The sequence below is a fragment of the Lipophrys pholis genome (assembly GCF_963383615.2).
Source record: "Lipophrys pholis genome assembly, chromosome: 5".
NCBI lineage: Eukaryota > Metazoa > Chordata > Actinopteri > Blenniiformes > Blenniidae > Lipophrys > Lipophrys pholis.
This window is the reverse complement of record NC_137628.1, coordinates 6822455-6849755: the sequence shown is the minus strand read 5'-3', so window position 1 is coordinate 6849755 and position 27301 is coordinate 6822455. Positions and strand designations below refer to the sequence as shown.

At 40.5% G+C, this 27301-nt stretch overlaps 1 protein-coding gene across 2 annotated transcripts; it reads left to right on the top strand.

The window, feature by feature from the left end:
* The first annotated feature begins 9 nt into the window (after positions 1 to 9).
* On the top strand, positions 10 to 20915 carry sclt1 (sodium channel and clathrin linker 1). Of its 2 annotated transcripts, none has more exons than XM_080464072.1 (22): positions 10 to 72; positions 489 to 531; positions 1780 to 1847; positions 2344 to 2396; positions 2487 to 2559; positions 2651 to 2706; positions 2866 to 3001; positions 6577 to 6699; positions 6915 to 6980; positions 9023 to 9093; positions 12133 to 12223; positions 12398 to 12489; positions 13249 to 13426; positions 13563 to 13661; positions 15515 to 15586; positions 15662 to 15736; positions 15862 to 16004; positions 16081 to 16273; positions 17340 to 17536; positions 18262 to 18340; positions 19696 to 19791; positions 20276 to 20915. In XM_080464072.1, exons 2-22 carry the CDS (start codon positions 498 to 500, stop codon positions 20333 to 20335), a joined length of 2055 nt encoding a protein of 684 aa, XP_080320198.1. In that variant the 5' UTR covers positions 10 to 72; positions 489 to 497; the 3' UTR covers positions 20336 to 20915. The 2 variants fall into 2 exon arrangements, with proteins under 2 accessions (XP_080320198.1, XP_080320197.1); XM_080464071.1 differs by lacking the exon at positions 10 to 72 and adding an exon at positions 151 to 247 and having other exon boundaries at positions 464 to 531.
* The last annotated feature ends 6386 nt before the right edge of the window (positions 20916 to 27301 follow it).

Genomic DNA, 27301 nt, shown 5'->3' with positions numbered 1-27301 from the left:
AGCAGGACACCTCTCTGTTGTCATTGGTTGTTATTGTTATTTTCAAACTTCGCGGCGGAAGCAACAAAACCAGTAAAAACACTTCATAACTCTCATTTTCGTTCACTACTAAGCACGACACGTTTGGCTTACATGGTTTACAAGTATCGTCTTTTATCGGAAACGTGTTTGGATCCGTATTTCGCAGGTTGAAGTGATTAGTTGTTGATTAGCTGCCAATGCTATCAGCGCTAGCTGGTAACCACAGGTGACGACTGTAAGCTAACTCTCTGTCAAAGCCATTTAAACGTGTTTTTACTGCTTTTTATGGTCGTTAGCTGAATGAATGCAGTGTAGAAGGAGAGTATTTAAACCCGCTTACTGCAAATGTATCGGGTTGCTTCACATCAATCTCTCCGCATAGTTACACGGAGATTACCTTTTCGTCTTTATCTCTGCTCGTCATCTGGTTTTGCCATTACAGATTATTTGTCTTTCATTCCGACCAGACATTCAGGATGGATGCAGAGTTGGAGTTTCTGCGTGATGAAGGTATGAACGTCCTTTTCTCTCACGTAGATGTTTACTACTAACTAATTTCATTTCAACTAAATCATTTCGTTTTATAATCTCCACTGGTGCAGAAGATTGAGATCTTTTAAGAAGAAAAAAAGATATATGGGGAATGTTAAAAAAAAATCTAAATCATACTGAAAATTGGCATCATGTCCACAATCACCATATTTTTCTTTTGTTTCCGACACTATTTTTGTTAGGGTTTTATATGTTCGTTTTTCAACAGGGTTGCTTTTATTTTGTTGTTCAAACTACAGGCACACACAAAAAAACAAGAAAATCCCATATGTCTGTGCGTGTGCGTGTGTGTGTGTATGTCATATACATATGTCTTGTTTTCCCACATAATACTCCCTATCCATCACATTGACTTGTTTAATGTCTGATTCTGACAGGCTACAGTCAATTTTTAAAAATATGGGACCTGTTTTATACACATATGAAAAGAATAATACTCAATATATTTTTGCATAAGTTGTGTTTGTATCCTTCTGTTTGCTTATAAATCATGTTTTATCTGTTGTTATGGTTGAAAGCTTGTGTGAAGTGAATGCACTTGTGGAAGATCTTAAAAAAAACCAGAAAATCTTTTTAATTCTCCTCAACATTTCTGTGCTCGTGAAATGTATATATGAATATTTAAAGTAATCTATGTATTATGTTTTTTGATTTTGTCTAACATTACCTATTAATGAACACCAAACATAGGTCTATGTTGGGTATTGTAATAGAATAAATGTATCGATAATTATTTGTGATATTTAGAATAATATCCTTCCATAATCACGATTATCCCTTATTATATTATATAGAATTAACTATTAAAAAATATATGTGATTTAGTAACACCTTTTCATTAGATAATTAGTTTTGATATAATATTTCTAACGCGTTTAAATCATTCAATTATTAAATAACTGGATATTTTGCTGTTATGGTTTTTAACTCTAACCCAGTTGAGAAAACGACTCGATGCACTTTTTTGGAGTGCTTTGTTTTAAGAACTGTGGGTTAGGTTGCTTTTATTAAGTGCATTTTAAGGGTTTTCGCAATCTAAATGAATGCGGACCGATTGTGACACATTGTGTAATTTCTTTCTTCTACTAATTAATTGAGTGACTGTTATTCATATGACAATGTTTTTCAACATCAGCCTTTGTCCAGTTTGATGAAATATGATATGCTGTCTAATATGAATGTGTGTCTGCTGTTCTTTTTTTTTAGTAAACAGATTGAATTCTGTTCTCAGCCGTTATCAGCGTGGACAACAGGCTCAGTCCACAGCAGCTCAGGTACGACGAGATAATCGTGAAATGTATAAAGATGAAGAATCCTCGAAGAATTTCAGTTCAATAATGTGGCAACTTCAGTAGTACTCTTGTGATAATTTCTTTTCACTGTTCTTGAAAGTGATTTCTAATCTTTTCAAGGCGGTAGCGAAGAACCAATAACTACGTGTTTTTCTTCTTCAAAATTAAAACATTTATTTTGTCTGTAGTAGTTTTAAATGTATTTTGTTTAGTTGAATTAAATAAGTATATTTTCATAATTATTATTTATTCAATCATTTAATTCTGATTGTAAGCCAATATCGTAATTCCTCATCTCTCTTATTGATTGATAATTTCTTTATCTACATACGTGTTTTGCAAACATGAACAATTTATAAATAATAAAAAAAAATGTATCTGCTAGTTATTTACCTTTTTTTTGTCTTTGTGTTTTCTGTTCGAATAGTCTCTTCGTTGCTGTTTTTATTTTTGAAAAATGTCTCTCTCTGTTTGAAAGGTTGAAGAGATGAGGCGGACGGAGTCTCCCACTCCCTGGATCTCTGATCGAGGGTCAGTTCAACAAAAATCTCTTATTCTGGAGACCAAAATGTTTCTTTTTTACCCACCTGTGACGTCGTGGTGCTTTTGTGCTTTGTGCAGTTTAATGGCTCCTCTGATTGCGGAGTATGATCGGCACATCGATGAGATGACTGAAAAGCTTCAGAAATATGAGGTAAAAAAAACAAAACAAAAAAACCCCAAAACAAATAACCTCAGAAATGTTGAAACATCAAAATTCAAAGTTTCTTGGTGTGAATCAACAGGCCATGATGGCGGACGTCAAAGTGAAGTTGGAGACAGTTGTCAAAGAAAATGAAAGGTATGGAAAAAAGTTTTGATCCTCAAAACAGGAAGCTCAATCACACTGGTTGAAATTTAAGATTGTTTCATATAATCAAAAAGTATTTACCATTTCAAAGATTCAGCGATTCAGATGGACCTGTCAGCACTGATTGCCAGTGCCTTCCACATCTTGCAGGTTGCACACAGAGTTGAGGGAGACTGTGGAGAAGCAGCTTCATGTTCAGCCCACGTCTTCAGGAGTGGAGGGCAGCACACTGGAGGAAGATACCGTCATCAAGAACCTGCAAGAGCAGGTCCAGCTGTCTGAGCAGGTCTGTACACCACTGCAGTTTATTCAGTACTCCACCCCCAAAAAAATGATATTGCGTTTGTGCGACTATAATTGGACTATAAAAGTACACGTGAACACGTTACCTTGATTGAAATGTGACTTTTCCGGGTTGGAATAACTCGCCCAGACAATGTGATTGAAGGTCGTGCTTGGAAGTATGTGGAGAGGTGTTCTGATCTGGAAATTAAACAACACATACGTCCAACATAAGAAGTGAAAAGACTAATTACTGTAAAAACGGTCCATTGTCATCTGTCTGCCCTGCTAACTTGCTACCTCTCTATCAACTGTTTTCATGCTCTGTGATGTCGTAGGTCACCTCGAAACTTACACTATAGTATATTTTTCTATCATCAGAAGGACCATGACTTAAAAAATAAATCAGTTTCAGGGTATAAGTATACTGTGATGACACTTAATTGAGCTATAATAATAATAATAATAATATTAATAATGATAATGTATTATATTATATTTGTATTATACTTTACATTTGTCAATCTCAAAGTGCTAAAAACAACAATATAGGCTAAAAGCAGCAACATAAAACATTTAAGAAACGGCAATAAAATTGATAGAAACACTTAAAAAAAATCGGAACTGAAAATCAATAAGAGCTGCGAAACAGGAGCACTATAATCATAGCTGACTAATATCACATTCATATTCACACAACAGATCAAATTAATTTGTAAATTAATTGTCTGAAAGCTCTTTTCTCTGACCTTCGTTTCACCTTATTAACTGGGAATCGCTCTGATGACATGAGCGCGCATATCTGGAGTGTAGCAATAAATCTACAAATAAAGGTTTGATGTCTGGTACAGTTAATACGTCTCTGATTGACATGTGCAGGTACTTAACTGATGATTATTCAATAGGTAATTAGGTTGCAGTTTCCGTGTGACGCGAGTGAAATTGCGCTGCTCCCCTCTCTCTTCAAATCTGCCGTTTGATGGCTGCAGGGAGTTATTGAACTCACAAGCTCATCATACAACGGCTCAAAGCTAAACTTCTGTGGGCATGTTTGACATCTCTGGATGGGGGGGGGGGGGGGGGGGGGGGGGGGCTCCATGTATTTTGAAATGGCACCGGCGTGATTGATGTCTATTGATGTGTGTGCGTGCAGAAGACGAGTAGGCAGCAGAAACGAGCAGATCAATTCGTCAATTAGTTAATCTGAACATGCTCGTGTCATTGTAGCCTCATTTCCCCATTTAAATCATAATAATTCATCATTTCATTTATATTAAACACTTGTAACAAAGAACATCTGTGTTCTTGATTTGAAACTTGGCCGAGATGCTCATCAATCTTTTTCCATAATTTCCGAGACCTTCTTCGGGTAAGTTTTTCTTTTTGGAAAGTTCTACAAAACGTAACAAATGTCCAGAGCCTTTACCCCTGTGACTCTTATCCTTTTGCAGCTGACCGTGTTTTGCATGCATGCCTCCTAGAACCATAACTTTTATTCCCTGTATGACATCAGAAAGCAGACAACAGGAGTGTGTGTGTGTGTGTGTGTGTGTGTGTGTGTGTGTGTGTGTGTGTGTGTGTGTGTGTGTGTGTGTGTGTGTGTGTGTGTGTGTGTGTGTGTGTGTGTGTGTGTGTGTGTGTGTGTGTGTTTCTGGACTATAAGCCTCTACTTTTTTCACATGCTTTGAACCCTGCGCCTTATACAATGACGCTGCTAATTTATGGATTTTTACGGGTTAGCGGGCTTCATGCCGCCAGATTCTACTTCTGCATGTAGGTTTGTGCTCTTCTGAGCCTTTGCTTCTCCAAAACGTGCCCTAAAAGTGATATTTCTGCTCTTCGTGACCTCGTCTTGTGCTGCTTTCCGTGGGCTGGAACTCCTGATGATGGCCGTGAGTGATGCGTTCAGGTGAATCATGAAACGCCGCCCTGCTGGACTCCGTGGCTGAGAAATCTTCCTCCCCGGAATCACCATCAGCAAATAACTGATAAAAGGCTTTATCAACAGAGCGAAAACCCTCGATGATTTTGTATTTCTCTGTGCCTCCCTCTGTTTCTCTCTGTCTCTCTCTCTCCCACTCCCTGTGCCTCTCTGTCTCTCTCTCTCCCACTCCCTGTGCCTCCCTGTCTCTCTCTTTCTCTCCCGCTCTCTGCCCCCCCCTCTCTCTCTCCCTCCCTCTCTCCCTGTGCCCCCCTCTGTTTCTCTGTCTCTCTCCCACTCCCTGTGCCTCCCTGTCTGTCTCTCTCTCTCTCTCTCTCTCTCGCTCTCTCTCTCTCTCTCTCTCTCTCTCTCTCTCTCTCTGTCAGGTAACTCATGAACACATATTAAAAGAACATTTTCTGTCTGTTGGATCAGGTAGACAGCAGGTGGGCAATACAATATTCACACAACACTGTGTGCAGGAATTTCCAGCACTATGACAGACAGATTTGCAGGAATTGATGGAAATATGAGCAATCCCCGTATTCCCGCAGTGAAATTCCTGCCCCGTTACAACGTGGACACCTGCGGCTTATAGTCAAATGCGGCCTATATATGTGCTTTTTTTGTTTTGCTTTTCTTTTTAAATTTTGCGGGTGCGGCTTATATTCAGGTGCGTTCCATAGTCCGCAAAATATGGTACATCGAAGAAATAATCTATATCCAAGCATACACACAACACACCTATCTAAAAAGACATACTTTCACACATATATCTAATTCAATATGTCTGAAAAGAAGTAGGAAAAAGTGAAATTATTATTTAAGGAGGTCCGTTTTCAGTTTTGGGCCCTTCTGTGTGGAGTCTACATGCTTCCCATGAGTTTTCTCCAGCTTCTCTCTACTTCAGTGCAAAATCTCACATATTAGATGAATTGTTGACTCTGTATTGCTCATAAGTGTGAATGTGAGTGTCTTGGCCGTGTGAAGAACCTGACCAGGGTGTAGACAAGCCTTCACCTTCGATTAGGCTCTGCAGCCGCTCTGAGACTCTCTGAAATAAAGCCATATAGAAGACAGATGATAAGATGGATGGCTTTAAATCTCCGAGCTATAAAGTGACATCAGCCCAAGCGGCTCCCTCCACTCATAACTCCTTTTGACTCATCCTGTAGTTGCAGTATTTGCACACTCTCATAACTCACCCCGAACAAGACCCGAGTCACGTGTGGCTTCGGTGGTGACTCACTTCACTGCTAACAAGATAGAAAATGTGATGGTTACAAGGCATCATTCCTCATTGATGAAGAGGTGTTTTCTCTCTCAATCGAATGTCGAGAGATGTTTGGTATTCTCCTCGTCATCAGTGTCTGCTTAAGAAAGCAGTTTTACTTTCAAGCAAGGGTGAGCACAGACGTCTGACTGTGTGTGTGTGTGTGTGTGTGTGTGTGTGTGTGTGTGTGTGTGTGTGTGTGTGTGTGTGTGTGTGTGTGTGTGTGTGTGTGTGTGTGTGTGTGTGTGTGTGTGTGTGTGTGTGTGTGTGTGTGTGTGTGTGTGTGTGTGTGTGTGTGTGTGTGTGTGTGTGTGTGTGTGTGTGTGTGTGTGTGTGTGTGTGTGTGTGTGTGTTTTCATGTGGGTGGATATATGTGTGTGTTTAGGAGCGGGTGCAGGCCATGGAGCTGTGGCAAACGGCAGCCCAGGAGCTGGATCGCCTCCAGCAGATCTACCAAAGGAACGTCTCTGACGGACAGACGCACGACTCGCAGAAACTGCAGCTGAAGGTTCGCCGCTCCCACATTAACATGCAGTGCCGGCACTTTACTCCAACATCAGCCCTTCAGCACTAGGTGGAGCTCTTATCATAGAAATGGGGTCAATTAGGGCAGTTTGGCCTCACTTAATACTTCATTTAAGCACAAGGTAATTACTGGCAATTAACTTTTATTGAATGTACCTTTTTTTTTTTTTTCCTTTTTTTTCTCTCCCTCCATCACAGGATCAGCTTCTTCAGTTCCAGCAGCACACATACAAACTTCAAGTGGCCAATCAGAAACTGGAATTGGTAGGTGATGCTCATTTGAAAGCATGCTAAATTACAGCGTCCCAATTAGCCGTGGGATGAAAATGCAGTGCACTCCTCTGAAGTGAACTCTGCTTTAATAATTAATCTTGTAACTAAGCAAATCGCTTCCTGAATCACTCTGGTAGTGCGCCAGAGCTGTCTGTGTGTATAATGAACTGTCAGCTCACTCGGTAATCCTCTAACTACCTTAGCTTCTTTCTCTTTTTTTTTTCAGCTCGCCGCTGTCTTTTTTTTGTTTTTCCTGCAGCCACTAATGATTTAACACAGGACTGTTTAAGAAAGACCTCTGACCCGAGTGTGGCTCAACTTCATATACTATGTGTACGCCGATCAGCCGTAACATTACAACCACCTGCAGCAGATATATTAAGGCCGACTAACAGGACATTGATTTCAAGTGAAACCACAAAGCTTTTGTTGTGTTTTGTGTGTCCGTTCATGCGACAATGGTGCATAGTTATATTTGAAAACGTCTCCCAAGATAGAACTTTTCAAAATCACTCGGGCTCTGTCCCCCTGTAGACAGGCAAAACGAGACTTTCTGGAGTGTTTCCAAGTCCCTGGAGAGTATACTCCTGGGACTTATAGTCACCGTAATAGCAATCCAACTTGGTCGTCTGTACATACGAATGTCGGTGTACTCCTATTGTTAATGTTTATAATAACATATTGTTCTTTGAATGCATGTGTGTGTGTAGTTTCATGACAAAAACAAACGGCACCCACTAGTGACCCAACATGAAAATGTCATTGTTTTCAGTATTTCTGCCATTGTCTTGCAGATGGAACATTGTTTTCAAAATGCTGCAGTGTACACGAGAAACTTTTCTGAAACCAAAATGCAAAAACAATCCGTTTTCACTTGAAACGAGTCATCACCTCACTTCTCTTGAATTCCTGACCCATTTTTGATGTTTTCGTAGCCTCTTTGAGCAGAAAACAAGCCACTGCCACCAGGCAATACTATTTCCAATAAAAGGTGCACGTGGTCTGCAGGCCTGCTTTCACGTGGGTGGAACAAGTCAAAGTAACATCCTCACATAGATAACAGAACCCAGTGATTCTCAGCATAACATTTCCTAAAGCATCACACTACCTCAGTCAGCCTGCGCTCTTCACTTTAATGCATCCTGGTGTCATGTGTAAGAAAGAAACAATCTGTGTTCCAGTTTTGAGACAATTATGCCCGTTTCTGCCTCATTTAATAGTGATCATTGGAGCACCTTGACTGCTCTACAGCTTTGCAGCCTCACATCCAATGAACGCCAACACACTGTGTATTGTGAGAACTTTCTGTCTGATCCAGCATCGTCCTCTGGAGTAGTTTGAGCCACAGCAGCACGTCGTTTGGACCAGAACACGCAGCTCAGACTTCACTCTGCATCAGGCAGATCATGAACCTGTGAACTGGTTCACCATTTTCCTCATCCTTGGACTAGTTTTAGTAGATTCTGGGCCACTTTTGATAGATTTTGTCCACTGCAGACTGGGAACATTGCAACCCAGTCATTGTCAGACTTGTTTAATATCTTACTGTTGCCCTTTTTACGTTTTCTAACAGATCAAATTAGAGGACAAAATATTCACTTGCTGCCTTTCACATCACATCACATCACATCACATCACATCACCTGTCAGTGGTCTTAATGTTCTGGCTGATCAGTAAAGAGGTGTGTTGGTTTGTTTTCTTCATCTTAAAAACACAGGTGCACACACACGTTTGCCGTGTGTAGGAATAGTATAGTAACACTATCCCTCTAATGCATTTTTAATGGCAGGGCCAGCCGCCGGCTTTCCCTTCTTTTCCTGTTTAAGCGAGCCGTCCTTTCAGCGCCTGCATGTGAGAACGACTCTGTAGTAACGAGTGACTGACGGGATCCTCCGGGTGTGTTTCTAAAAGGACACGGGGAGTTTGCAGAGAGAACTTTTGGGAGGGAGTTGGTTAGGAGTTGAAGTTGAAGCTGCGTGTTTTTGGAATAATGCCACACAAATGGGATTCTTGTCTCTCGTGCCACACGCAGACGAACCAGCAGTTCCTAAAGACGGTGACCGAGCAGAGCACAGAGATGGAGGAGCTCCACAGCCAGCTCAGGTAACGGAATACCTCATAGAGTCCTGTTCTAGACCAGTGTGTTGGGAATATTTTTTAGGTAAAAACCCCAAATTCGTTTTTTATTAGTGAATAGGTCATGCAAAACAGTAGCATTGTGGTTTATATTGGCCTCAAAGAGACTATGTCGGCACTTTCATTTTAAATACAGTCTATTGAAGAAAAATTGACTCATTCTGATCATAATTGTATAAATCCTCCATCTATCGTCTATATTTGCTTCATCCAAACGAGTAGTTCATGGCCCGTATTCATCAAGCTTCTTAGAATTACTCCTATGAACCCTGCCGAGAGTTGACTTATGAGTAAAAAAATTCTTTGCTGAAAGCTGAACGTGGAGGACTGAATGTTAAGTGTCACTCTCAGAGATGAATTAGGACAGTATTATGTGTCGTAAATGGAGTTTTAGGTGACGTCACTTCAGTGTCCATAGAAATGACCAATCACGGAAGGGAATTCCTTTTCTAAAAATAAAGAAATATCTTAGAAATATTTAAATGTACAATGGGAGTGTATATTTTGGCAATAATCTAGAAAATAATGTGAAAAATATTGGCAATGAATCAAAAATAAATGTTTCCTTGTTTTATTGGTTTTTTGGGGGATTTTTTTAAGAAAAAAGTTTAAATCACGGATTCCGTGGTGGGGCGATGGACGGGAGGGAAAGAGAGAGGGAGAGAGGGCAAGTGAGTTACTGCAAAAAAAAAATAAACACTGAGTTTTTTCTCTGTTGATAGTATTTGTAGATTTTCCTCTGAGGAGGACGCTGCGCAACGACGGAGTGTTACGTGATGCACATGAACGCATCACGCATGTATTATCGGCATGAAGCTCGTTTACTCATAAAAATCCACAAATTAGCGTCATTGTTTAAGCTTCTGGGTTTAAAGCGTGTGAAAAAAGTAGCGGCTTATAGTCCAGAAATTACAGAAAGTTTCGTTACACTAGAAAAAAAGGTGCCGGTCTGATCGATACAGTTTGATCAGCTGCTCGTCATGAAACAAAGCCAGGACATCCTTCTGCTCTCAGAACGTTCTCAGGACTTAAGAGTAAAATGGCACTCTTAAGACGCTTGATATATACGGCCCCAGAGGTGGAGGTCCTTTTCCAGCGAACATCTGGGTAAGGCAGAGTGAAAAACAGAACACACTCGCATTTAAATTCAGCTTAGAGTCAGAAAATAACCCTTAAGTGCACATTTTTTAACTGGAAAGGAAGTTCGAGTCACCACAGAAACCCAGAGGGAGAACATGCAAACGCCTCTCAGAAAGGCCAGATACCAGGGGTGGCAAACATAAGGCCCGTGGGCCAAACCCAGCCCACAAGAGGCTCCAACACGGCCCTGCCATACCACCAAGGAAATGGTAAAACATTTACCTTTCATGGGATACAATTATATTTGAACACAATTAATAAACGGAGTGAACACAACAACAATACTGAGATACCGTCGATGCTGCCATGAAAGCTCTCTACCTCGTTGCTATCAAACTAGCTTCGAAGCCATGCTGTTAGAGTGAGTTTGTAAAAACACCCATAATGCAACAGCTATAAGAGAGGTTTTTTGGACATGTCACTGTATTTTGCAGCAGAAGGCTTCATTAAAATTGACTTTTTGTTGAGATTGTACTCGTTCACAGCAGTAATTGTTTGTCTTTGTTAAAATATAAATCTTTTCATTACATATGCTCTGCACCACAAGGAAGAAAAACCTTAAAGTTTAAATTTAAAGGTTATTTTAGCACTATGGTACCAGTACCGGTACCCTGTCAAGATGGAATTGGGCCCAATGTGGCCGCTTAAGTAAAATTTGTTTAACACCCCTGATCTAAGCTTTTCTTTGCTGTAGATGACGGTACTAACCACTGAGCTACCCGTCTGTAAATTAATATTTTACATTGGAATACTGCAGGAGATACATGATGTTTCTTTTCAACTTTTTAAATAAAATTTCATCTGGATCATTTTCGAATAATCCTTGAAATGTTATTGTGGGTTTGATGAGCTGCCTTTTTTAGAAAATGATAAATGTACAAGTGCTTCTCGAACCCTAATCCTCGGTAAACTTGAACTGCTGTCAAACCTCACAGAATAAGAGGGCAGCAAATGAACTCACTAAGCTTTCAGTGAAAATGTAACATGACTTGTTGAAGTGTGACTACAGTGGCATCTGAATAGTTTTTACATTATAACTAAATTAGTTTTTCATTGCGGATGGATTTTGAGCTTTTGAGAAGTGACAAGGTTTTTTGGTTAATAACCCAGACACTTGACTCTCCTGTACCTCTTAATGCAGGCTCGTAATTCTACCAATAATATTTTATGCGGGTCCCAGAAGGCTGAAGACGTATGGAGAATCACCACTGAATTTGGGATGGGGATGGCACGGAAATTCTATTTTCTTCTACCCTTGATATGCTAATTTTGAAATTAAACTTATTTTAAAGCTAGAATTCAGTGTTTTGGGAAATAATGATCTTCATAGCATACATTTGCAATAAATAGCCCTTAAAGCTCAAATAAAGTCAAAAACTGTAAAAACAAGCACATAAACACACATTGAACTACAAATTAACAGCAAATGAGCTTGTTTGACGCACTTCCACCCATCTGGTAATTATGAACTCCAACCAACAGCTGGTTGGCATTTATAAGTAGTTTTGTTGCTGTCTCTGTTTATGTGTGGGTTTTCTCCCACAGTCAACAAAACTAAACATTCATTTGCTATTAATTGGGGCTCTAATTGTCTCTATATGAATGTGCATTGTCTTGTCTCTCTGTTGGTCCTCAGATGGACAATTATAAAGCGATAACTATTCTGTTTCAGTGACTCAATACAAAAGGAGAAACTTGATCCATCATATAGATTCATCATACATTGTTTTAAATCATGATGATGATGGCTCACAGCAAACAAAACTCTTGCCTCACTGAAATGAATCAACTTTTCAATGATGTTCTCATTCATTGAGAAACACCAAGAATTTCAGTTAATGTTGGAACCCTCCATCCCGGTTGCAGACAGGCTAAAGCTGAACTGAGGACGGCCACAGCTAAAGTGGATGAGATGACCAAGCTCCTGCAGAGCGTCCAGGAACGGATGCAGAGACGGGTAAGAGAAGAAAACAAAGTTTGAAATAAAAAAAATAGAACTTTTGTCGATCGTTTGTTGAGCTTCAGCAGCTCAAACAGCAGTTTCAATTAATTCAGGACTTAAAGGGTTTGTCAATTAAGCTCTGAGGACATATAGGACTTCATCTGTGCGTGTCTGTGAATGTGTGTCCAGGAGGAGGATGTGGCTGAAGCTCAGGGCCGAGAGGACGCAGCAGACAGGCGGCTCCAGCAGCTTCAGGCAGCCTTAAGCCAACTCGAGTCCCGGTGAGCTCATTCTGAATTTCTCATCAGAGCAGTAGGCAGCTATCTAATCGTGTAATCGATTGTGTAATCGAACTTGAAATCACCATTTGAAATCGGGTCTGTTTGCACGGCAACAATTTCAAGTAAACATCCAAAACGTTTGTTGTGTTTTAAGTGTCTGTTTACATAACAGTGGTGCTTGGAGCCACTGAAAACATAACTATTTGGCTCCATCCCCATGTAGACAGCGAAAACTGGACTTTCTGAAAACGCTCGGCGCCCGTCTCCTTGTTGGCGGCGTAAAATGCTGCTACGTATTTCCACACACCACAGCCGTGGAAAATAGTTCTTCGGCACATGTGCGGGGAGATAGACAATAACAGACATTTTGGCCTCCATGACTCCCAGTCCATATTTTAGTTTTGTCGTTGAGTCTCCTGTAATCGCAATCCAACTTCCTCGTATTTCCATACGATTGTCCATGTACTCGCCATTATTAATGTAGCATATTGTTCTCGACGTGTGCGTGGTCTCATTACAAAAACTATCAACAGTGTCTACTAGTGTCCCAACATGAAAACTACATTGTTTTCAATGTTTCTGCCATTTCTGTAGAAATTGTTTTCAGAACGTTGCCGTGTCAACGTGAAACTTTTTTTTTTTTAAACGAAAACACAAAAAAAAAAAAAAAAAGGATGCAAATTCATTTGAGACATTGTGTAAACAGGGCCTGAGCAACACTGCTAAACACCAGTCTGCTCCTCATGTCTCCGCCACCAGGCTGAAAGCTGCTTCGCAGGATGCCGATGCAGCCCGCAGAGAGACGACTGTCTGGGAGAGAAAGGTGGGGGAACTCCAGGCACGTTACTCCACCCTGGAGGAGGAGAAGTATGATGCCCTGTCAAAAGTCCGCGAGAGTGTTCAAATGGCAGAAGAAGCCGCGCTGCAGAAACACCAGGTCTTTCATCCCAAGTCTTTCCCTCAGTCTGTTCAGCTGCACCATCTCCTGACAAGTCCTCACATCCCTCAACAGCGCCGCAGAGCTTTGCCCGCTGATATGTGTACCTGTTTCTTCTTCACGTTCCTCCCCTCAGGTTCAGTTGAGGGAGAAACAGAAGGCAGACGAGCTGGAGAAGACGAAGGAGGCCATGAGGCAGTTGATCCAGGACGCCGCGGTCCGCACCAGGAAAGAGGTGCACAGTCACTAACGGGCTGAATCAATGTCTCGGCTAATCGCCCGCCACCTAATTTGATCTGTGTGTGACTAAAATTTGCTTTGAAGCCCCTGCTGAAGAAATCACATTACTACTTAAAAGCAGAGGATGACGCAAGAGTGTGGAGTGCCAACGCTGTCTGCCTCCATTCTCAAATGGCAATCCTAAAAATTACAGAAACCACAGACTTTCTGATTTCTAATTAGTCCTGCATGAAGGCACAAGCTCCGACTGTAGCAGTCGTGCGGCGCCGCAGTGTTTTTTTTTTTTTTTTTTTTTTTTAAAGATGAAGCGTTAATCCCGAAGCAAACCACTGCTCTTTCACCCTGCGTAACCTCAGGCTGAGACATTTGATTAATGCTCTATTAACAAGACTTCTTCATCGACTTTAATCCCTTTAATGCTGCACAGTGTGACTGAAGCTCTGGGTGTCATCTAAGTCTCTAGCTGGCCTTCGACAAACGCACTTTTCTCCGAGTGTAACTATTGATGCGGAAGATTCATGCATTTGCTTTTTAGCTCGCAGGTGGTTTTGTCATTGAGTTTGAGTTTGGAGCCAAAGTGAGACACTTTATTCACCTTAATCTCCTCTCTCCCCCTCATCCTCATTTGAAGCCATTCAGTGTGGAGATAAGCATGTGTAATGAATAATTAAGCCCGGATTGCTTACAATTGGTAGTCAGACCTCAGATGTATCTGAGGGCTTCACTGTGATTGTGAACCACGGCTGCAGTTTCCAGGAATACATTTATGTGCACAGTGTTTCACTTTTCAGACTTAACTTTAAAGAAAACACTATAGGTACACCGTCTTCTCGTTGACGGGGTATTTGTTGAGTGAGAACGTCTATGAATCAGGTCAATTAAGAAAAAAAGCAACAAATGTACACAATAAAATATAAACATTGAGGGTTTGAAATTATTCTAAATACGGACAGCAAGGAAATGGATTTAACATGGCAAGTACGTGTCAAGGATGAGAGCACTGAGTTTATTTAATTATTTTCCGTGGAAACGAAACAATCCCCAAAGAGTTTCTGTCTGGAAAATATGTCTGATATTGTGTTTGACAACAAACAGAACAAGGTCATGCATTACAGATCATTATTCCACACTGCTGTTGTTTACCAGTTTGGCTCTACTGGATGTTTGGTTGCTTAAGAATAATAAGTTTGTGTTAAGGCTGTTGGAACGCATGCAACAACTGAAATTAAGTATGTTTACCCACCCCATGACAATCTTCACAGGACTGAGTCGGTGTTAAAGAGCTACAAGGTGGTGTAGTGTCGGCACTCCCCCTCACAAATAGACTTAGATTTAGTTTCTTTTCTGTGTTTAAATATGTCATTGCAGTATTTATTTGTGTTGAATAAGGTGAGATTTTCTCCAAAAGGCAATCGTGAATCTCTTCTCTCAGATCACATGTGGAAAAATAAACTCAATACGTTTTACTCCTGTTTTTGTACTAAGGCGTTTCATTTGCATTTTATTACTCATCACAAATGAGGTATTTTTCCCCCTGCTGTAATATCTTAATTTAATCAATTGTACAAGTGAGATTATTGTCTTACTGCCTGAAAAGTAAAGATTTTTAGAGAATTAAAGAGTTTAGATTTTTATCATGCTGTAATTTAAATTTTATTGCACATTCAAGTGTGTAAATCTAAAATATTCCTCTCGTCACTCAACCTAAATTAAGCAGATTTCTGAATCAAGTGTTGTTTTTCATCAAGTATATGCTAAAAAGAAAAGAAAAACTCAAGCCTGATATACTGTTGACTTTTACAAAATGAAAGTACCAAATGTGAGCTTTGTGATTTTTGTCTTCAACAGGTCGAGAATGCACGTAAACAGTGCAACGATCAGATCCAGCGAATGGCGGAGGAGCTGTCTGCTCTGCAGATGGTGAGATCCTGACCTGTCAGAAGATCATTAAATTCTCCTTTAGTTTCTTCTCTTTCTGACTCTCGTTTTCTATAGGAGTGTGCAGATAAAGAGTTTCACATTCAAAGGTCTGTGCGAGAGAGAAAAGCCGTCGAAGAGGAACTGGAGAAGGTATCAAAGAAGAAGAAAGACGTAGCCTAAACTTGATGTGGACTTTATTGAATGTATTACTTTATGAATGAGTTCAGGCTGTTCTGCTGATTCTCCTAACATTGGCTGCGGTGTTCTTGTTTGAGGTGTATAAGGAGGGCCGCGCAGAGCCGGAGCTCAGGAAGATCGATGCCCTTCATCAGAGGTGTTTGGATGCAGAGAGGCTGAGATCAGACCTGAACCTCACGCTGCAGAGCACCCAGAGCAAGCTCAAAAAAATGGAGCTGGAGTAAGTGAAACGTAACGTTTAAGTTGTACGTGTTCAGGAAGATTGGCTTGCCTCTGATCGCTCCGTCCGCCTGCAGCTACAGCGAGGAGCTGTCGCGCTGTCAGGAGGAAGTGCGGCGGCTGCAGGGCGCCCTCACTGCCGCCCGAGACGACGGCATCCGCGTGAGTGAGGAGCGGCTGCAGTTGCAGCAGGAGAACATGCAGCTCCGCCGGGAGATGGACGACTTACGAAAGACTTCCCTGCTGGTCCAAAAGAAGGCAAAACAAGAGGCAAGTTAGCAACTAGTCAGTCCAAAAGATGCTCAATGCTAAATGTGCAGGCCGAGTAGTACCGCTGATGACCTTCGGGAGCAGTGTTGTTCAGTATAGCTTATGTGCAACCAGCAAAGTAACAAAAGATGAACAGACAATAGGATCTCTTCAAAGAGAGCCTGTACGAATGTGTGTGGATACAAGCAACTCTACAACCTTTAGTGCAAAACCAGTTAAAACACAGGCAGACATTATATATAACATTTAGTCCAAATTATAAGAGTGTAATATTTTTACTGCCGTTGTCGTTATGGTGTTACATACTTATTTATTGTTCATATTCTTTTATTTTGCTACTCTTCCATTTTTTACTGTCCACTAGCTCCTCTCACTATGCAAATGTCCCTATTGTGGAACAAATTAAGGATGTCTGTCCGTCCGTCCGTCCGTCCTTCCTTCCTTCCTTCCATTCTTTCTTTCTTTCTTTCTTTCTGTCTGTCTGTCTGTCTGTCTGTCTGTCTGTCTGTCTGTCTGTCTGTCTGTCTGTCTGTCTGTCTGTCTGTCTGTCTGTCTGTCTGTCTGTCTGTCTGTCTGTCTGTCTGTCTGTCTGTCTGTCTGTCTGTCTTCCTTCCTTCCTTCCTTCCTTCCTTCCATCCACCATTATAATGCTAAAAACAACCACACATCACCACTTGACCTGAGACAATTAGAGAGAGTTTAGTAGTTTCGGTGTCTGGGAGGATCGATTTGTTGTCAGTGAGGGTCATAGCAGAATACTTTGGAAACTCTACTTCAAATAAAGATAAGAGGGAAATGCCATTGGACAACAACTTGAAAGCATGGCTCCATTCTGCCTCAACAGTTTGGGCTTTACTGGCGCTGTAATTGGGTGTATGTGGTCCCTCTGTGTCACTTTTAACCTTCAGTCCATCGAAATATTGCTGCTGACCGAATCCACCCCTTTATGACCACAGTGTACTATGATTGTACAGATGTATACTTCCGCGTTACACTGATCTAAGGGCAGTCGGTTCTGTGTTGACCTCAAAGGAAACTCATCACTGACGCCTGTCTCCTCCTCCAGGTCTCACAGATGGAGCAGGAGTACAGCCTGAAGGAACAGAGCCTTGACGCCCGGCTGAGGGAGCTGGAGGAGAGCAGCCGGAGCTCCAGCGCCGACCTGACGCAAATCCTCACTGCACAGCAGAAAAGCACTCAGCGGTGGATGGACGAGTCCAAGAACCTCGTTCAGGCCCTCGAAACTAAAATCACAAGCCTCAAGTAAGAAGCAATCTTCCCGAAGAAAAGAAACATGTTCACTTTGTGCCGCTGCAAAATGGTCTTAAGAACATCACCATCACCGAAGAGATGTTGAGCTCTGGCTCTGTTTATCTGTCAGCAGTTCCTGTGGATTTCCAGTAAAGTTTTTTTAAACTCTCCCTGAAACAAAACGTACAGTCCATGATACTTTTTTTTTTTCTCCTGTATTGATTTCATTGTTTGCAGTGTTACAAGTATGAATGTGGACGTGCATGAAGGATGTGCTGGTAACATGCCAGACACCACAGCACAAACTTCAGTGAGGAAGTGCACAACATCAGGCAGGGTGTCATATTGTTATGGCTGATCAATGTAGCTTTTTATCTCAGAATGAGTGTGCAAATCAAAGATGCAAACTTTTTTGCTAAATAAACTGGCTCCTTTAAATCATCACATTAATACTCGAAACCGCATTTATATGAAACACAAACAAGTCAATGAACTCCGAACACCTGAGGACTCTGTTGTTGATGAAGCCACAGATAAGGAGGAGCACCAAAGAGTTTGATAAAAACTAAAATCGACTCTGCTGCAAGACGTTTTGCCCTCAGCTGCAGGTATTGGAAACACTAAACCTGCAAAAAAAGAAAGAAAGGAAGAAAAAAAAAGCTGAATTATGGTTTTGTTTTTGCTCTGTGTGAGATGCGGCTGTGCTTTTATTATATTTTTCTTTACGTGTGTTTCAGGGCAGAGCTGAGTCGGCAGAAACAGCGATCGCATGAATTAGAGATGCAGCTTGAAAGTGACCACATCACCACGGCTGAGGTTTGTGTGAGACACACTGGAGCAGGTTCACAACCTTTTTTTAAAAAAATTTTTTAATGGGGAGAAGAAAAAAAAAGGTTTTGGACTCCATCTGCGATCCTTGACAAAGCATCAGATTTTAAAACTGACGTGGTTTTTGTTTGTTAATCCAGGGCGTCGGACATAAAGCTCCAGTTTGACTGTATGTGGCCCCTGGACTAAAATGTATTGCAACCGAGCAGTTTTTAACTTTAGTAATATGAGTGCTAAACTAAGAGGATTACGAGATAACGTCGTACTTGTTTTGACGCAGTTTTCCATGATGGGACCCGATAATCTGCTGAGCCAGAGTTAACCTCTGGAAATGTCAGACAGCTCAGACAAATGACTGGAAAAAGGACAAAACGATGCTATTTCTCGGAAACTTCCTACATTCGCTTATTAGTTGTGAATCAGCCATGTTTGACATTTCTACACACCAGACCTACATTTCACTGGCGACTGTCTTGAAAACAGCAATATAATCGAAAACACAGTCTGTTGGCCAAACTGCATCAGTGTCAATGTGTCATTTCAAACTAGATGAACTGAAGCAAATAGTCTTTGTTCAGAATTAGAAACGGTAGGAATCCTCAGAGAATTACGTATTTCTGCATGTCTTTCAATGTGGATTTAAATTTGGGGTTAATATTCAGAATCAGAATAGATTGTCGAGGCCAAGGGTTTCAAACCATTGTTTTATTTGAGGGGCCACAAACAGCACAATTTCATCTTGAGTCGGTCAGACCAGTAAGTTAGAGAGCTATGATAGCCTTTAAATTCAAATTTTAAAGCTTTTCTTTATTGTGGTGGAGAGTATATGTGATAAAAATTCTTAGATTTTCACTAAATCCAACAATTCATGACTGAAAATGACTGCAATCTCAACATAAAGCCGATTTTGATAAAACTTTCTGGTGCAAAATAAAGTGAAATATCTATTAAAAAAAACAAAAAAAAAAAACCTTCTCCTATAGCTGTTGCATTATGGAGGTTTTTACAAACTCACCTTGACAGCATGGCTCTGAGGTTATAGCAACGAGGTATCTAGCTTTCATGGCAGCATCACTGATATCTCAGGTGGAGTCTGCTACTTGTAAGAAATTTGCGGGGGGGGGGGGGGGGGAATCAATGTTTTCTTTGAAAAAAGAAATGTGGGTTTGCTTGATGGATCGCCTCTTGCGGGTCAGTTTTGGCCCATGCTCCTTATATTTGACACTCCTGGTCTATCGTAATGGATTGTAATGATTCCTCTTTTGTGGTGTTAATGTGCTTTGAAAACAAAACAGTTTGTGTGATACTCCATGTACCTGATTCCTCCGAGTGTGCTTGTGCAGTATGAGAGGCAGCTGGCAGAAAACCAAGAGAAGACGAATCGCCTCCAGAGACGCCTGACACAATCCGAACAGAGGGCGACTTCAGCCACACAACAGGTACGAGCAGTCCAGTGAGACAGTTATAGATAGAAAAGTGTGTCTTGTGCTGTAAAAACAAATCACGGTTTACTCCAACATCTGCTAACAGCATCTTGGAGGGAAACATGGGATTCTCAAAACCGACTGACCTAAAGTGGGAAGGTCTTTCGGTACTACCGTACTCTCTAGAGGAAAGGAGCATCTGTCAGAAATGCATCATGATCGAACTTAGGGTGGTAGTTTGGCAGCGTCCCGTTAACATACAGCGACATCTGGTGGTGGGATGTCCTGGTGTCAAACGCTTCTGAATATGAATCACATGACCGGCCACACAACTGAAAGAAAGTGCGGCTTATAGTCCAGAAGATACGGTACTATAACTCCAAAAATGGCTGAGTTATAGTCCCTGAGGAAACTTTAGAAATGTGGCTTTGATCAATGTCTTCTGATAGATGTAGTACATTTATAAAGAGGTTTTTTTTGTTTGTTTGTTTGTTTTCAGCTCAGTGTGTTGGCGTCACAGCGAAGGAAAAATGCTGCAGCCGATCCAGGGACGATATGATTATAACTTTCCTTAGAGAACTGAATCTGTGGCCAAACTCATGAAGACAACACTGAGTGCTCTCTCTGTTAATTAAAACTATGTACGACTTATTCAATTGTTTATGTAAATAACGTACAAAATAAAAGGAAATTAGTGTTTTTGGTAGATCGTTTCTTTGTAATAATACTTCTTACACCTTTCAAATACCAAATGTATATCTAATTTTATTTTAATCTAGCAGACAAAAATGTCCGTATTTATTGTTTTCTTTCCTAAATCATTTGCACTGTTTTTGTATTTATTGTCAAGTTGTATGTTTCAGAAGCCCCCCCCCCCCCCCAAATGAACACTATAAAAACTAACTTGCTGTTGATTTAGTTTTTTTGTGGATTCGTCATTGTGGTGCATTTTACACATCAGTGTGGACCAGAACACTCCCGGTCACACACACTGTCAGTTTTCTCAACTCACGAACATTTTCAGAAGATGGAGTTTCTCAACGCGACAATGTTGCTTCACTGTGTATTCCTCAGACACTGATTTGCACATGTGTTGAACAGCTTTTTTTTGTGAATAAATTATTGATCTATAGTGTTGCATTCATGTGAGGGCAGTGATTGTTTTCTCAACATGTTTCAGGGAAAAAAGATATCGCACAACTGTGTTTTTTTTCCCCGAGGTGATGACCAACAAAGGGAGTCTGTGAAAACCAGGAGTGTCCAGACTCAATTTTTCTTCTACGTAGAGGAAATAGTTGAAGTGTTTGGACCTCTCACCAGATCTTATGGATTAAAGCCAACAGCATCAATCAAAATGCAGGTAAATGATGCTTGTTAAGCAATGGGGACCAATTAAAAATGGATCACAATCTGCGGTTTGCCTGTAGGATTCAGTGTAGAGCGCTCCGTTCTCATTGAATCAGTGTGACTAATCGATAAACTTTTATGAAATTTGTTGGTCCTGGGTAATAACAAAAGGAAGAATATATACTGAATACACACTCATGCAGTTGTCTCAATACAGAAATACTTAAGGCAACTCTTTCGAACACACACAAACACACATCATACAACCTGTTGGCATCAGTATTAAACTTTGAGTTAAGTTTTTTTTTTTTTTTTTTTTTTAAACTCAGTCGTGTTGAAATGAAACTTCCACCAATCCATCCATCTTCTATTCCGCTTCTCCAGTCCAGGGTCACGGGGTGGTGGAGCAAATCCCAGCCTATTATGGGCGAGGGCAGGATACACCCACAGTGCAGCATTACACCCAGCAGTCTGCTGTGGTCTCCACCAAAAATGTCTCCTTCCCTCTCCGACACTCTGACACACGCTCTGGCCGTCACAACCATGGATGCCATGATGTCCCTCTCCTCTGGCCTCCACCTTCAGATCAGATTCTTCTTCTCCACCTCTGCAGTCACAGACCTCTCTGTGGCTCTCACACTATTTACAGCGGATCACTTGTTTTTTTTTCTTCTTTTATTAGTGAAGCCACGACTGTGACACCAAATCAGATCATTTTTCCTGACCGAGCCACGTCTACCAGGCAGGCCCTGAATCTGGAATGGGGATGATCCCCCCAACAGTTACCCCTTTGAAAGCACACCAGAGGGACCCGCCTACTTCATACCGGGGGAGGTAAGAGCTTTGGGGGTGATTTTACTTCTACAGACAAAGACGTTGGAATGTTTGAGGTCTTCTTTGATCTTTCATTGCAATACAGTAGTTTCTTCGACTGTCGACTCATCTATGAGGATCAAAGTAAAGCTTGTATAGATTATGTGTCTTCCAATGCAGTTTTTTTTTTCGATTGAAGGGACCTGGATCCCCTTTGCAGAGTTCTAGAGCTCAAGGTCCATTTACGCAGCACTGCTTTCAGGTGAAAACAGAAAACCTTTGGAGCATTTTGAGTGTCCGTTTACACGACAACTCTGCTCAGAGTGAAACAGAGGAAAACACAACTTTCCTGAAACACTGCTCCTGCGCATGCACGCCACAACCGTAGTAAACCTTCGTCTTGATTAGCACTCTTGCCTCATAGCGAGAATGGTTCAAATACAGCCCACACATTTCACCAGTTATTCAAACCGTAATCTTTCCGGTCGCTTGGCCAAACAACACATTTTCATCCGTTTCATCATCACATCTGTTGCTACTGTCTTTAGACGGTTTGCTCTGAACTGAGATTAACTTTCTCGGGTGCACTGAGGAACGTTCCAATAAAACGTGTTTTTTTTTTTTTTTTCTAACCCTGAAATTAACGAAACCAAATGAATGTAATTTAAGTTATTTGACTAAAGACGAGACAGATATTACGACTCACTAATTAGACAATATCTCTAAAGATTTTTTAAAATCATACATGGCGTACTTTGAAGTGTCTTTGATTTGTCTATATCTTTTGAAATGTTTGTGTCAATGATCGACTGAGTCATGGTAAATCAGTGTGATTTGCTCAACATGGGAACAGCAGCTCATTGCATATCATATATCATATATTCCAGATGAGTTACATCACAAAATCACAGCAGCGGAATTCAAGCTGTGTTTTAATATTTCGATACGTCGACTTGTTGCATTATGATTACACCTTCTCTTTTTTTTAATCTTTTTTTTTTCGCCCTTGTCCGGTTCGGCAGCTTGGGCCAACAATATGATGTGATTGAGAGCCTTCGGAGTCAGAGCAGTTTTTGCTCTTGCAACAGGGAGAGACCTGGAGTCTCCTCCTGTTGCTGCCTTTAGTAGAAGTTGGCATTGCTGCCGTACACGACCGGGGGGAACGCACAAAGAGAGAGAGAAGAGAAGAGAGAGAAGAGAAGGGAAGTTGAGGGGGAGAGGATAACATACAATACCCTTGTTGTGCTACATATATTATTTGCAGTTATCACGCTGATCCAAATACTTTACAACTGTTATTAGATTAAACCAGCCTGAGCAGCTCTATCTAGACAGTAACGTGATTTTCTAGATTAAACCAGCCTTAGCAGCTCTGTCTAGACAGTAACGTGATTTTCTAGATTAACCAGCCTGAGCAGCTCTATCTAGACAGTAAGATGAAGCAGGAACATGAATTAACAAAGAGGCAACAACAAAAGAGGAACATGACTTTGAGAGTTTGAGCAAATGATGACAGAGAACAAGCAACTTCAGAAGCACCTTTCGTGAGGAGTGGAAGTGTGTGTGTGTGTGTGTGTGTGTTTGTGTGTGTGTGTGTGTGTGTGTGTGTGTGTGTGTGTGTGTGTGTGTGTGTGTGTGTGTGTGTGTGTGTGTGTGTGTGTGTGTGTGTGTGTGTGTGTGTGTGTGTGTGTTAGAGTATATTATTGTCACTTTGTTCATGTAATAAGTCTAGGAATATTCCAATTCTCAAAGTGGTGGACTTGCACTCTAACAAAACCCAGACTTATGATAGACGTTGATTTAATTTATTTATGTTTTTATTACTGTTCTAATCTTGGAGAGGAACAGCATTCACGCTAAAATGACTTTATAAAAATAATCTTTGAATTTGAATTTAGTCTGCGTGTGTTGAGTCGACATTAATTCCGTGGTTTTCCCTGAAGAAATATCCAATCAAAGCTTCAGTCTTCAGTAGAAAAACAATGTGATTCATCAGAATTTTAAAGAAAATTGTGCAATTAATTTTTTTTTTTTATTTTTTAATCGATTGACAGCACTAATTGAGACATTAAAACTGTATTGTATATCGAATTCTGGTATGATATGTTGATAGCGAAGCCTAAATATTTCACATATTGTGATTGTCCAGACAGCGTAAAATGTCCTTAGCAGCACACACAGGCCCTGTTTTACGTGAGAACAATTCAAAAGTATTCTGGAAGCTGTTTAGTAAAAATGCTGTTTTCACAGGCTTGGCGCTATTATCATGTAAACAGGCAGCCAAAAAAACAACTTTGTTGTTTAACGGCTATAGCCAAAGACGTTTTAACAGGAAAGACTGCTGTAGCCCGATCTGACCCTACCCTTTATGTCTTCAACCTTCACATCCAGCATGAGAATTCAGCTCCTCCAGTGGTCTGCAGTCAACCAGTAAATTACTGGCTGTTTGGAAAAATGTGTCCATTGTTGTATTGCTATACAGATTGTTCTGGTTGAGATTCTTCCTCATCTAGCACACATCAAAGCAGTCAAAAGCATTCGATGTCAGATACAAGATTACATTGTGTGTGTAAGATAAGTAGAAGGAGAAAGGACAGACTAGATACAACAGCATCAGTTGGGTAATGGAAGAACAAGCAATGTTTATATATGTTTATTTTTTTTAACCTTACAAAAAAGCTGCTGTTTGTCCAAATTCATAAATCACTGATTTTGGAAACATTTAACTTATTGTCTTCCACTTCTTTGTTAAATGTCTCCCAGTCAAATAGCTTGTACAATTCAAAATCCTGCTGTTAACGTCCAAAGCTTTCTTTACCTTGACAAGCTATTAAACACATACAGTGTCTACACTCTGAGTGTGTGTGACCTGCCAGATGTAGTGAGCTAATTGGTTCAGAAACAGGTTGTCTCCTGAATGACTGGAACATGTGCCACGAGCCATCGCACGCTCATCATTAAGTGTGATTGTTTAGCCCTTCATTTAAGAAAATACCTCCATGTAACGTCCTGTACATTGTTGCTCAGTAAGTTCCAATTGACAGTGCCTCCCCATGCAGAACTGCATGAAATGAATGAAGCACCACAGCCTATAACGGGACACCCCTCCAACCCCCCCCACCCAGACTGAGGTTCACTTTCAGAGAAAGGCTGAGAAAGGTCCACTGGTCGGCTCTCTTCAGCTTTCCTTCAAGTTTTGTAAACAAAACACGGACAAAGTTGCTCGTTCTGTGTTAGCGCCCTTTGACCGGTGCTATTCAAGTGCGAGATGCCCCATCCAATATGGCGGCGACGCTGCTTCGCTCCCCAGCACGACACGAGGCGTCTATCCTCTATGCTCCCACCCACATGGGGCATCTCGCGTTGTATGATGGGAAAGAATTCCGTTGCTCGGAAACCGTAAACGGCTCTTTCTCAGCAGCCGTTTCCGTCTTTTAAATAAACTATTCAGGCAGAAATCATCTTTACAACACCCCGCGACTGAATATCTCACAAGGTAAGAGCGTCTGCGTTGCTAATATTATTTAATCCACACTTGAAATAATGTTCATAGATTAAAGTCACAAAACTTTACCAAATTGTTTGTATGAGGAGAAAAAAATTAAGCTCTTTTCGTTCATTTAATTTAAAGTAATTAACGCGAGACATCTGTTATGCATTTCCAATGTTGGTTTATGCTGTTTTTACACTGCGCAGACTAAAAGGGAGCAAATGTTGGGGATATGTCAGTTTATGTGTCGCAAATTGTAAATATGTGGAAATTTCACCATTGGACATTTAACTGGCGTTTTAATTTTTGATATGTCAAAGTGCTCTTCTTAAAAATGACTCAAAGTACAATACTGTTTCAACCGCATCTCATTAAAACTTCTAAAGTTTACATTGGATTCATTCAATCTGTATAAAAAGCTATCGTGATTAAAGAAAGCGTATTTAAAAAAAGGAGACTATTGTAAACAAATAGTGATACAAAGCAGGCATTTCTCTGTATACACAATAAACTATGGAGGACTAAATGTGCCAAAACTACATGAGTAAATGCACAATTAAATAATGAAATGTCTCAGTAATTAATTAAAATTGGAATTAAATATATAAATGTGTCATTAATTCATTAAAATACCAATTCATTTTATGTAATAAGCATATATAATAATTTCACTGTTTGATGAATTATTTCATGGTCTGGTGTTTTACGGCTTCATGAATTTCTTTTATCATATGTATGTATGTATATATATGTGTGTGATTTTATCTGTCAAACTCACCCATCAAATTCAGTGGGCGGATCCTTAAACCCGATTGGTTCCCCTGCACATCAAGTCAGAACAGATCTATACCAGATGATGGATTGATGCAGATCGAGAGAATATATTCTGATACACTGGGTGGCGCTAGATGTTAAATTTTGCTCCTTGTCTTGTTTCCACCCAACAGTTGTCGAACTTTTATTTCTTAACTTCTGCACATGAGTTTACATACAGTGGTTAGGTTTCCCAGGTGTCGCACACTAACACGTCCCTGTAGCAACACATAATTAACAAGAGCAATCCGAGATTTCTGACATCTGCCAAAGGTTGACCCGGACTCAGAAAGGAGAAATGTTTCCGGATCACCTCCAAAAGTGAATGGAATCTTCCACGGCCTAATATCTATCTGTGGTGAAAATTTTGACGATATTCGTGCAGTCGTTTTCACGTAATCTTGCTAAAAGACATACAAGCAGACAAACAAATATATGCCAATGATTTTATTATGTCCTTGGCAGACACAGCAATTGGTTTCTATCGCTACAATATACTACATCTCTTCGTTGTTTTGGATCATTTATTGAACAAAACTTTATTTGCAACTGACAAAAACCAAGGCGAAGACGGTCTCCTGCTAGTTAAACACCTCAGTGGTGAGAGATATTTTAGACTCTAAAACATCTCTCACCAACTTCCTGCGGTAGTTGTAGTCTTTTTTTTTTTTTTTTTTAAACTGGAGAATCTATTCTAGTGGCTCACTTGATGATGTTTGAATTTTGGTCACAGGCTGTTGTTGTAGTAGCTCGTCTCTGGAAAATACTTTTAAAGGTCATGCAGATCCTTCTTCTGCATGAAATAAAGAAAAAGGAAAACACTTGCAGAGCCTCTATTTAAAATAAACAACTTCACATCAACGTCACATCAATTGGATCAGCTGATTTTTTTTCTGTTTGTGACAATTTTATACACAAATATCTCAACTGTGCCAATCTTTAATTTTTTTATTTAGCCTTCATTTATTCAGGAGAATCACATTGAGATTAATAATATCTTCCTATATGCAGCACACAAAGAAGACTTACCTTGTATATTAATGACTGTGTGTTTATGCTATT

Coding starts and splice junctions, on each gene's coding strand:
- sclt1 (XM_080464071.1), top strand. CDS start 219: ATGCTATCAGCGCTAGCTGGTAACCACAG. Junction 12,224..12,397: donor AGGAACGGATGCAGAGACGG/GTAAGAGAAGAA, acceptor ATGTGTGTCCAG/GAGGAGGATGTGGCTGAAGC. Junction 18,341..19,695: donor ACCACATCACCACGGCTGAG/GTTTGTGTGAGA, acceptor GTGCTTGTGCAG/TATGAGAGGCAGCTGGCAGA.